The sequence below is a fragment of the Microcaecilia unicolor genome, chromosome 1 (genome assembly GCF_901765095.1).
Source record: "Microcaecilia unicolor chromosome 1, aMicUni1.1, whole genome shotgun sequence".
NCBI lineage: Eukaryota > Metazoa > Chordata > Amphibia > Gymnophiona > Siphonopidae > Microcaecilia > Microcaecilia unicolor.
Window position 1 is genome coordinate 738,100,501 of NC_044031.1, and position 12,126 is coordinate 738,112,626.

General features: G+C 46.2%; 1 protein-coding gene across 1 annotated transcript in view; it reads left to right on the forward strand.

Moving 5' to 3' along the window:
• Positions 1-12,126, forward strand: part of TICRR (TOPBP1 interacting checkpoint and replication regulator) — a 213,342-nt gene that overhangs the window by 139,507 nt on the left and 61,709 nt on the right. The window contains 2 exon segments of the mRNA XM_030189695.1: positions 4,530-4,591; positions 5,782-5,931. Coding sequence (XP_030045555.1) covers positions 4,530-4,591; positions 5,782-5,931 — 212 coding nt within the window.

The window sequence follows — 12,126 nt, forward strand, 5'->3', positions numbered from 1 at the left end:
AGCCAGAATGGTATATGGAAATGGAGAAAGAACCAATGAAGTGACTTGGAGAGGGGTTATGTGAGTGTAGTGGCTACTTGTGAACAATAAGTCATGCAGCAGAATTTTGAACAGATCGAAGGATAGTGAGATGGTTCAGTGGGAGACCAGTGCAGCAAGTTATAGTAGTCCAAGTGGGAGGCAGTGAGAGTGTAGATAAGGGTTTTGGTAATGTGTTCAGAAAGGAAAGGATACATTTTGGTGGTGATTAAAATCTGTCATTTCTTTCCTTTTATAGTCTGTTGGATTTGTGCAGAGAGAGAGGAGTCGAAGATCAAAGGTTACAAGCTGAAGAGACAGGGAGGAAGATATTGTTATCCACAGAAATAGAGAATGAAAGGAAGAGGAGCGGTAGATGTAGAGGAAAGAAAAGAAGCTCAGTGTGGCCATGCTGGGGGGTTGGATATCTAGGCAGCAATGTCGGAGAAACAGGTTGAGACTTGAGCCTAGATTCCTGGTGAATTTTCTGGTGTAGAGAGATAAATCTGGGAGTCATCAGCATAAAGATGGTACTAAAAACCATGGAAGATCAGAGCACCAAGGGAACAGTTATATATAGAGAGAAGAGGTCCCAAGATAAAAAGCCCTGAGGTATGCTACTTGATAATGAGAGAGCTGTGGAAGAGGACCCAGCAGAGCACACATTAAAAGTTAGAAGGGGAACAGAGAAAGAAAACTAAGGCAGAACAGAGCCCCAAAATTGAAGTGAAGAGAGATATTAAGGAGTTGGTGGTGATCAACTGTGTTGAAAGCAGCAGATAGGTCAAGAAAGATGAAGATTGAGTACGGGCCCATGGATCTGGTCAGGAGCGTGACTATGGTGGTTTTGTGATGCATGCTATGTTGAGCTGGCTGCAGGAGCTTCTAGAGAGTCCAGAGTTGGCTTGACTGGATTCCACAGCAACCTTCTTAGAAGATGCAGTATATGATCTTTCTACATTTTTTTGCACTCGGTAACGTCTTGTCTGTATGAAGGCTGTTGTGGCTGCACAATTAGGCAGCGAATATAGCTTCATAGACATGATTTTGTCAAGCTTCTTTCTAAGAGAAATATTCTAAGCCTTGGATAACTTAGTTCAGGATCTAAAGGGAAGCTAAGACCCAAAAACTCATAGAGGGCAAGATCTGGTCATCCCTTAGGAGTTTGAAAGGTCATAATTGTTGAGAGATCGCAAGGGTTAAAGTCCAGAGTAGCAGTCTTCCATCTAGACCAACAGATTTTGGGTAAGAATTAATCCTTTCATGGAACCTGCAAGCCAAGGAATGACAGCACTGAAACTTCTGGAATATCTTGATCAGTCCACTGAAGATTAACTGGAGTCCATCCATGGTAATTCTAGTGGATGGGTCATCTGCAGAGGTTTCAGTGGTCTGGTGGGTCCTGGATGTTGTTTGGTACAGATACTCAGTGGATTTAGGTCTTCCTTTTTCAGATGCTTTCATAGTGTCAACCTGGGCCTCTGGTACAAAACAGCTGGCAGTGAGATCTACATTGAAAAGATTCTCTGTCTTGTGTCAGTGGATATTACTTTGTAACCCCAAAGAAGGAAGGCTCCTTCCAATCATTCCTAGACCTCACGGGAGTAAACAGGGATGTTTGCGTTTCACACTGCAGCATGGAGACAGTGTTCAGTCATCATGTCTGGAAGAAAAGAAAAATGCCTTTTATCTCTGGAGCTTTTATAAGCATATTCCTATCAGACTAGAACACCGGTGATTGTTGCCTTTTTTGTGTGTGTGTCCTGGGGCAACATTTCCGATTTGAGCACTTGCATTTGAGTTGGCTACTTCTGCAATGGTTTCTCCCAGGTTATGTTAGCAGTCATGGCCTTTTTGAAAAGATGATTAGAAAGATCCAAGTTAGTGCAGGAGGGACCACATGGTCACCTCCATGGCTGTTCAACTATTGTTATGCTTGGGCTGGGTGGTGAATTACACAATGAGCAAGCTGGTGCCCACCCAGTGATTAGGGACTCACTTCAGTATCGGGTGAGATGAATCTTCATGGCTCAGGAGAGGATTTCCAAATTAAGGGATGGCATTTAGAGATTTAGTTCTTTGAGGAATCCCAAGGTTTGAGATTATCTCCAACTCCTGGGTTTCAAGACAATCTTACTCCATTGTGTGTTATTCATTTTCTGGTTCCTGCATTCTCTAGACTTTACCAGGGTCTTTGCTCAGAGAAATTAGTTTTATTCACATTTATGAGTGAACATGAGTGCATTTATATGAGGGTTGATTGGTCTTAAACGTCAGAATTTATTTATCACTTTTTAAATATAATTTGTGTGGTCACTGTGCACACTGTTGAGAGATCCGATGATGGTGTGTACATGGTGTGAATGTACACAGAGGCTTTCCTACTCTCATTGGGCAACGTTTACAGTTGTCATGTGGAGGTTTGGTTTTGGCCATTATTATGACAAATAATCTTTTCTTATCCTTATATTTTAGGGTGGTGGGTGGGATACTGAGGATTCCCAAAAACACAAGTATTATGTTTAATTTTCTTTATTTATTTTGTTAATTGGACCAGCTGGACTTCATTTAATTTAAGGTTTTGTAGGGGGGGGGGGGGGGGGAAGAGGCCACTGACACTCTCCTACATTCACATACACTCATCCTTGTGGTGGATTACCAACTTGCAACACACAGCGCTATCAGCAACTATTGTTTATTTTGATTTTTTTTTGTTTTTGTTACATTTTGTACCCTGTGCTTTCCCACTCATGGCAGGCTCAATGCGGCTTACATATTGTATACAGGTACTTATTTGTACCTGGGGCAATGGGGGATTAAGTGACTTGCCCAGAGTCACAAGGAGCTGCCTGTGCCTGAAGTGGGAATCAAACTCAGTTCCTCAGTTCCCCAGGACCAAAGTCCACCACCCTAACCACTAGGCCACTCAGCAATACATAAATAGCAGCCTTTAATACAAAGCATAGGTTATGGGGGAACCTCATTCCTGGCTAACTTCTCACCCAGGGTAGGTAGACTCCCCCAGCCCTTGGTTTCTCTCCTTTTTTATACAGGTGTACAAACATCTTCTCATGTGACACTAAGTTTCAACATATAACATATTTGAAAGTCAGTTGATCTAGGGGTCGGTACATAATTATATCTTACAGATTCTATGTTTTTATCCACCGTTTCTTCTATCGAATGGCAGAATAGTATACCTAAATATTTAATGATTGATTATTATATTTTAAAAGGGAACTGGTTTAGATCCTGGAGAATTATATTTTCATTTAAAGGGAGGCATTCTGTCTTATCCCAGTTAATTTTATAACTGGATATAAGAGAGAAAGCATTGATGGTATACAGTAAAAGATCATTTGCATAGAGAGAGAATTTAATTTCAAAATCTTTATATTTAAATCCATCTATCTTACAGTTGTCTAAGGGCTAATTCTAATGGTTCTATGGTTATGTTAAATAAAAGAGAGAGGGAACACCTTTGCCTTGTACCTCTGGATGCGGAGAAAGGAGACGAGAGTTTATCATTAACAAAGATCATGGCAGAAGGATTTAGATATAAGATGTGGGATCTTGCCAGGTATTCGTGACCTGGATTAGCCACTATTGAAAACAGGATGCTGGGCTTGATGGAGCTTTGGTCTTTCCCAGTTTGGCAATACTTATGAATGGGGAGATCTGATAACCATTATTTGAATTTAGATGGAAATTGTTTCTCTAATCTATTGTTGGTGCTTGAATAAAAAAAATCTTTAGTGGTAGGATTTGTTTCTCTTTTCATTGCTTTGACAAAAGTTACTGGCAAATACCCCTTCTGCACCACACCTTTGTTTTATAGTGATGATATCACTGAGAAGTTGTGGTTCTCTGTCTCCACCTGCTGTCAGGGTGACACAAACTCATGCATCTGGGCAGGTCTAGCAGCACCAACGTTGCCAGGTCTGCGGGTTTCCCGGCCAATTGGGCGGCTTTCCACGACCCGTTGCAGGCAAATTTTGCCGGCTGTGGGAAATTGGGCGGCTTTTAAAAAGCCGCGTTGCGGTGATTGGGCGGTTTTCTGGGGCTTCTATTGGTCCAATTTGGTCCAATAGAAGCCCCGCAGAGGCTGGGTTAACGATGTCAGGGGCGGGGTTAGTGACAGGGGCGGGGTTAGTGATGTCGGCGCTACGTCGGGGGCGGGGTTAGTGACGTCGGCGGCTACATCGGGGGCGGGGTTGATGACGTCGGGGCGTGGTTTAACTTTGTGTGGGTTTTGGGCGGGTTTTGGGCTCGTTTGGGTGGGGAAAATTTTTTCAACCCGGCAACCCTGAGCAGCACTCAAAAGGAAATTAACAGGCAACATTAAATTTCTTTTTTTATTTTGAGAAAGCTTAAAATTTTAGGAAATACTATGACAAGAGTCTGAGGAAGAAAATTAAAAGGTGATGCATCCAAAAGTAATTAATGCATTGATATTTTGAGCACAGCTCCTGTTTCTTCAAATAACCATGATTTACTTCTTTCCTCTTTAGAGGCTCAGATCCTAAATCAGACTTTAGTGTTGTAGAAGAATCTCCAGAGAGAATGCCAGGAAGTGAGTATGTGACCTACAAATGGTTAACATGTGGTGATTGCAGGTTTACTGTCTTAGTTGGAGCAAGGTGAGGCAGGAGAATGATGCATACAAGCCAGTAAGATAAACATGTGAAACCTTTCCCTCCAATTTTATTTACAGTTTGTTCTCCATCACAAATGCTTTAAAGATCTATATCACCTGATAAGACTACTGTGGTATATCCAACAAAAGTAATAGCTGTAGGGTTTTCACATAAATTTAAAATATCACTTATCATCCAGCCCCACCCCACAGTTGTGGCAAGTAGGTCCGTCAGCTGCTATCCATCTTGAAAACAGATTCCCCTTTGGGTCTGGCCCAAGATTGTCTGTGTCCTTGCTCAGGAGCAAGAGGAGAAACTAGCTTTTAGTTTTACTTTTTTCTGTGTGTGTGTTTGTTTCGGGGGGGGGGGGGGGGGGTTGTAAATTTTATTTAGCTGAAACAAGCTGCTGCAGCTGTCTTCTCTTGTCTTTTTTTGTTTTGCTTTTGTGAGGCATTGGAGCGAGGAGGACGGAAAGCAGAAAGGGAATGGTAGGGGTGCAGAGGCACAAACCACAGCAAGGGCCTCAGTCACAAGCAGGGATCCCAAGCAAAGAGAGGGCTCAAATCTCACCCCAGACTGAACCAGGGATGGTATATGGACCAAATCATGGGAGAAAGACACAGCTCCCCAGGACTCAACCAGCAAGCCACTAGCCACAGCCTTAGCACTCTGGAAATCAGGCCAGAATAAAACTAAAACCAGCTACACGAATCCAACCTGCACCATCTGCTGGAAGTAGAGAAATACTGACTAGCTGCAGGCTGTACCTGCTGTTAAATCGGTGATATCATCTGAACATGTCTGTTCTTTCTCTAACTCCAAGTGCTGGTCAGGGTATATAATCCACTGGTGTGGACTGGTCTAGCTGGACTCAACAAAAGGAAATTAATAGGGAACAATAAATTTCACCTTCAGGCACATTCTCCACCCATTTCAGTTCATTCTAGCTCTTAATGTGGAAATGACCATGGGTAGGCTCCCAAGTGTGTAAAACAATGAAGATAAAAAGTTTTTTCCATGCTCATGAGGAATGTCAGAGAAGTGGAATTTGAACCTGTACTTAAGAAAAAATAACTTTAAAAGCCATTAAGACTAAAGTGAGCTGAGGTTAGAATTTGCTTTTCAGGCATGGAATTAAGAAGAAGTCCTCGAATCAAACAACTCTCTCTTAGCAGAAGACATTCAAGTTCCTTCTATTCCTGCTCCCAAACAAAGTCTCGTAATATGGGAAAAGTACATTCTGCACCCCAGCAATGGATGAGTTCAGAACAAACAGGTACATGAAAGAGATACATGCTTTCAGTTTATATTGCTTATTGCAAAGAAAAAAAAATTTTTTTCCTCAGCAATCTTCCAGACCGTTCAAGGTGCTTGGGTTATGCACTCCTACCAGCAGAGGGAGACTGAGAACACTAAAACTTCTTATACAAGTAGCCTGTGCAGACCTTCTACTAACCAGTATTTTCTCAGTCTCAGCAGAGGGCAGATGTGTGCAGCCTGTGCAGTGTACTCAGTCTGTTAGGCCCGTTTGGGGTTTCTAGGTTGGGTTGTAAATGTTAGAGAACCCACACTTGGATCTCTATTTCAGGGTGTAAGTCCTAAGGGGCTTCTTATTCCCTGTGGGGTGTCACACCCGGGTGGCCAGGTCCCTCCCCCTGTGCTCTTCCTCTGGAAGACTGCTTGACCTCGGCTACAGACCTCGTTCTGTACCCTTGAGGCGTTTAGGCATCAGCAACGAGGTTTTAAAAAAAAAAAATAAACGTTTTTAAAAGGCGACTATTTTGGCCGTTCTTGTGGCAGTCCAGAGATAAAACGTCTTCAAAGGCGTTTTTGTCTTAGGCGGTTTTGCCTATTAGTCTGTCAGAGCACAAAGCAACTGTTTTTATTGTGTTCGCGGCCATTATGTCTAAGCTGGCGAGGTGTCGGTTTTGCGCGAAGCGCGGCGTTGAAGTGAAAGGTGGCCAATGTAAATTTTGTGGGGAGCCTACGCTGTCAGCGCTCTTGCTACCCATGCTTTCCCCTGAGTCGGCAGAGGTGTTGGGCAGCGATTTGACTGCACATTCCGGACCAGCAGCAGCGGGGCCGTTTTTGGCAGGAAACGCGGCCATTTTGGCTGCGCGTCCCAGGTCGGCCTCGACAGAGCCATTTTTGGCGGGAAGCACGGCCCTTTTGGCCGCACATTCCGTACCGACGCCGGGGGACCCGTGTGTGGCGGGAAGCGCACCTAGTTTAGCCGCGGATCACGCGATGGACCTGCTGCCTGGGGAGCGAGGGGGGTCCGTCGCAGAGACTGCGGGAAGTGTTGGGGCTTCAGCAGCGTCGGGGGGGGGGGGGGTCTGGCTTCCCCCCTGAGTTTGTTTGGTCTCTGTATAATGCCTGGAGAGCTGGCCCCTCTCAGGCTGTTTGTTCCCCGGAGGCTGCTAGCTCAGTGGGAGTTAAGCGCCCGCAGGTGGATATTTGGGAGCCTATAGAGATACTTTCTCTGCCTGGGTCGGATGTTTGGAGTGACCCAGGAGAGGAGGATCTCTTAGAGGTGTCTAAGGATCAGGATGGGCTAAGGCCTGGGGAAGATTCTTCAGTGGTTCGCATTTTTCATAAGGAGGAGTTGTTAGAGCTCATTGATCAGGTGATCTCTATGAAGTTTGCTCCGGCGGCCACTCCCTTTGCGGATGGCCCCAGGTAGATCCCTTGGTTAAGGGGATTCGGAGAGTCTCCCGTTCCTTTCCCATGAATTCAGACATTAGGGACATGGTTTTTCAGGAATGGTCTGTGTCGGAGGCTGCTTGTAAGGTGTCTAGGGCTATTGTGCGGCTGTATCCCTTGCCTCCGGAAGATTTGCTGAAACCACCTCCTGTGGATGCGATGGTTACGACGGTTACTAAGGCTACGGCCATTCCGATGGATGGCGGTACAGCCTTACGGGATCCTCAGGATAGGAAGCTAGAGTCCTTTCTGAAGCATAGCTTTGATTTGTCGGCTTTGGCCTTGCAAGCCTCTGTGTGTGGGGGCGTGGTAGCCAGAGCTTGTTTCCGTTGGGCAGAGAAGCTCTTGGATGAGCCTGTGTTAGATAGGACTGGTTTGGTTCAGGACCTGGCCAAATTGGAGATGGGGTCTTCGTTTTTGGCAGACACCCTTTATGATTTGCTAAGGGCTTCGGCTAAGAATATGGCTCTGGCGGTAACGGCTCGCAGGGTTCTTTGGCTTAGGGGCTGGGTGGCAGATGCGGCCTCTAAAGCAAAGTTGTGTTCTCTACCTTTTAAAGGTTCTAAGTTGTTTGGAGAGGACTTGGATAAACTGATGAGTGGTCTTGGGGCTACCAAGGTCTCACGGTTGGCCGGAGTTGCGGCCTAAGGCGGCTAGTCGAGGTGGTTCGGCTAGAGGTCGGTTTAAGGACGCGAGGCAGTACAGGCCGGGCAGATTTGTGTCTCCTTCTAAGAGCCGGTTTTTCCAGCAGACGCAGTCCTTTCGAGGGGGTTGTCGAGGAGGTCAGGACTCCTCCGGAGGTGCCGGAAATGATAATGTCCTCCTTATGAAGGTGTGCGGGTCCAGCCTCTGGTGAAGGTCGGGCGCGACTTAGTCTGTTTTATCAGGGGTGGACCCAAATTACTTCAGATCAGTGGGTGCTGGAGGTCGTTCGCGACGGTTATGCGCTCGAGTTCGAGCACCCGCTGCCGGATCTGTTTCTTCCCTCTCCTTGTCACTCTCGAGACAAGTTAAAGGCTATTCAAGAGACTCTGGGTCGCTTAATCCAGTTGGGAGCTGTGGTACCCGTTCCTCGGCATGAGCAGGGAATGGGTTGTTATTCCATTTACTTTGTGGTGCCGAAGAAGGAGGACCAGTTTTGACCCATTTTTTATCTCACGAGGGTCAATGGGGCGCTCAAGGTGCCATCCTTCCACATGGAGACTCTGCGCTCTGTCATAGTGGCTGTTTGTCAGGGAGAATTACTCACGTCAATGGATCTCACGGAAGCGTATCTGCACGTGCCGATTCAAGAGGCCCATCAGCGTTTCCTTTGTTTTGCTGTTTTAGGGAGGCACTTTCAGTTCTGTGCTCTGCCTTTTGGTCTTGCAACGGCTCCACGCACCTTCTCCAAGATAATGGTGGTGGTAGCAGCTGCTTTGCGGAGACAGGGCATTCTGGTGCATCCGTATCTGGACGACTGGTTGATCCGGGCGAAGTCTCGGGCTCACAGTGTGGCGGCGACGGCTCAGGTGGTCGCATTTCTGGAATCGCTCAGATGGGTAGTGAATGTAGTCAAAAGTCAGTTGATCCCATTGCAGAGTCTGGAGTACTTGGGAGTGCGGTTCGACATGGCAGTGGGTCATGTTTTTCTGCCGGATTCTCGGATCGCCTCTCTTCAGCAGCAGGTCCGGCTGTTAATGTTCGTTCAGAGTCCGACGGTTCGAATGTACCTTCAGGTTCTGGGCCTCATGGCAGCGACAATAGAGGTAGTACCATGGGCCAAGGCACATATGCGTCAGCTTCAGGCGGCTCTGTTGTCCCGTTGGTCTCCTCAGGTACACAGTTTGGAGTTGCGGTTGCCATTGAGGAGGGCTCCTAGGCGCAGTCTCCAGTGGTGGCTGTGCTCGGCCCATCTGAAAAAGGGCATGCCGTTGGAACCTCCTCTTTGGGTGATTCTGGTAACGGATGCCAGTCTATTGGGCTGGGGAGCTCAGTGTCTCGGTCGGTCCGCGCAGGGGCGGTGGTCGACGGAGGAAGCTCAGTGGTCTATCAACCGGTTGGAGACGAGGGCGATTCGGCTAGCTCTGTTGGCGTTTCGCTCAAGTGTGGTCGGAAAGGCGGTAAGAGTCATGTCTGACAACGCGACTACGGTAGCGTATGTCAGCCGGCAGGGTGGTACAAAGAGTCCGCGGTTAGCAGTCGAGACGGCTCTGCTTATGAGTTGGGTGGAAAGGCATCTAGTGCAGATTTCGGCGGCGCATGTGGCCGGGGTGGACAACGTGAACGTGGATTTTCTAAGCAGACACATGTTGGACCCCGGAGAATGGTCTCTGCACCGGTCGGTGTTCGACCAGATAGTTCTAAAGTGGGGAACGCCAGTAGTGGATCTCATGGCGTTGGCACATAAGTACATAAGTACATAAGTAGTGCCATACTGGGAAAGACCAAAGGTCCATCTAGCCCAGCATCCTGTCACCGACAGTGGCCAATCCAGGTCAAGGGCACCTGGCACGCTCCCCAAACGTAAAAACATTCCAGACAAGTTATACCTAAAAATGCGGAATTTTTCCAAGTCCATTTAATAGCGGTCTATGGACTTGTCCTTTAGGAATCTATCTAACCCCTTTTTAAACTCCGTCAAGCTAACCGCCTGTACCACGTTCTCCGGCAACGAATTCCAGAGTCTAATTACACGTTGGGTGAAGAAAAATTTTCTCTGATTCGTTTTAAATTTACCACACTGTAGCTTCAACTCATGCCCTCTAGTCCTAGTATTTTTGGATAGCGTGAACAGTCGCTTCACATCCACCCGATCCATTCCACTCATTATTTTATACACTTCTATCATATCTCCCCTCAGCCGTCTCTTCTCCAAGCTGAAAAGCCCTAGCCTTCTCAGCCTCTCTTCATAGGAAAGTCGTCCCATCCCCACTATCATTTTCGTCGCCCTTCGCTGTACCTTTTCCAATTCTACTATATCTTTTTTGAGATACGGAGACCAGTACTGAACACAATACTCCAGGTGCGGTCGCACCATGGAGCGATACAACGGCATTATAACATCCGCACACCTGGACTCCATACCCTTCCTAATAACACCCAACATTCTATTCGCTTTCCTAGCCGCAGCAGCACACTGAGCAGAAGGTTTCAGCGTATCATCGACGACGACACCCAGATCCCTTTCTTAATCCGTAACTCCTAACGCGGAACCTTGCAAGACGTAGCTATAATTCGGGTTCCTCTTACCCACATGCATCACTTTGCACTTGTCAACATTGAACTTCATCTGCCACTTGCACGCCCATTCTCCCAGTCTCGCAAGGTCCTCCTGTAATCGTTCACATTCCTCCTGCGACTTGACGACCCTGAATAATTTTGTGTCATCGGCGAATTTAATTACCTCACTAGTTATTCCCATCTCTAGGTCATTTATAAATACATTAAAAAGCAACGGACCCAGCACAGACCCCTGCGGGACCCCACTAACTACCCTCCTCCACTGAGAATACTGGCCACGCAATCCTACTCTCTGCTTCCTATCTTTCAACCAGTTCTTAATCCATAATAATACCCTACCTCCGATTCCATGACTCTGCAATTTCTTCAGGAGTCTTTCGTGCGGCACTTTGTCAAACGCCTTCTGAAAATCCAGATATACAATATCAACCGGCTCCCCATTGTCCACATGTTTGCTTACCCCCTCAAAAAAATGCATTAGATTGGTGAGGCAAGACTTCCCTTCACTAAATCCGTGCTGACTTTGTCTCATCAGTCCATGTTTTTGTATATGCTCTGCAATTTTATTCTTAATAATAGCCTCCACCATCTTGCCCGGCACCGACGTCAGACTCACCGGTCTATAATTTCCCGGATCTCCTCTGGAACCCTTCTTAAAATCGGAGTAATATTGGCTACCCTCCAGTCTTCCGGTACTACACTCGATTTTAGGGACAGATTGCATATTTCTAACAGTAGCTCCGCAAGTTCATTTTTTAGTTCTATTAATACTCTGGGATGAATACCATCAGGTCCCGGTGATTTACTACTCTTCAGCTTGCTGAACTGACCCATTACATCCTCCAAGGTTACAGAGAATTTGTTTAGTTTCTCCGACTCCCCCGCTTCAAATATTCTTTCTGGCACCGGTGTCCCCCCCCCAAATCCTCCTCGGTGAAGACCGAAGCAAAGAATTCATTTAATTTCTCCGCTACGGCTTTGTCCTCCTTGATCGCCCCTTTAACACCATTTTCGTCCAGCGGCCCAACCGACTCTTTGGCCGGTTTCCTGCTTTTAATGTATCTAAAAAAATTTTTACTATGTATTTTTGCTTCCAACGCTAATTTCTTCTCAAAGTCCTTTTTTGCCCTCCTTATCTCCGCTTTGCATTTGGCTTGGCATTCCTTATGATCTATCCTGTTACTTTCAGTTGGTTCTCTTCTCCACTTTCTGAAGGATTGTTTTTTGGCTCTAATGATTTCCTTTATCTTACTGTTTAGCCACGCCGGCTGACGTTTAGTCTTTTTTCCCTTTTTTCTAATACGTGGAATATATTTGTCCTGAACCTCCAGGATGGTGTTTTTAAACAGCATCCACGCCTGATGCACGTTTTTTACTCTGCGAGCTGCTCCTTTCAGTCTTTTTTTCACCATTTTTCTCATTTTGTCGTAATCACCTTTTCTATAGTTAAACGCTAGCGTACTTGATTTCCTAGTTTCACTTCCTTCAATGCCAATATCAAAACCGATCATATTATGATCACTGTTATCAAGCGGCCCTCGTATCG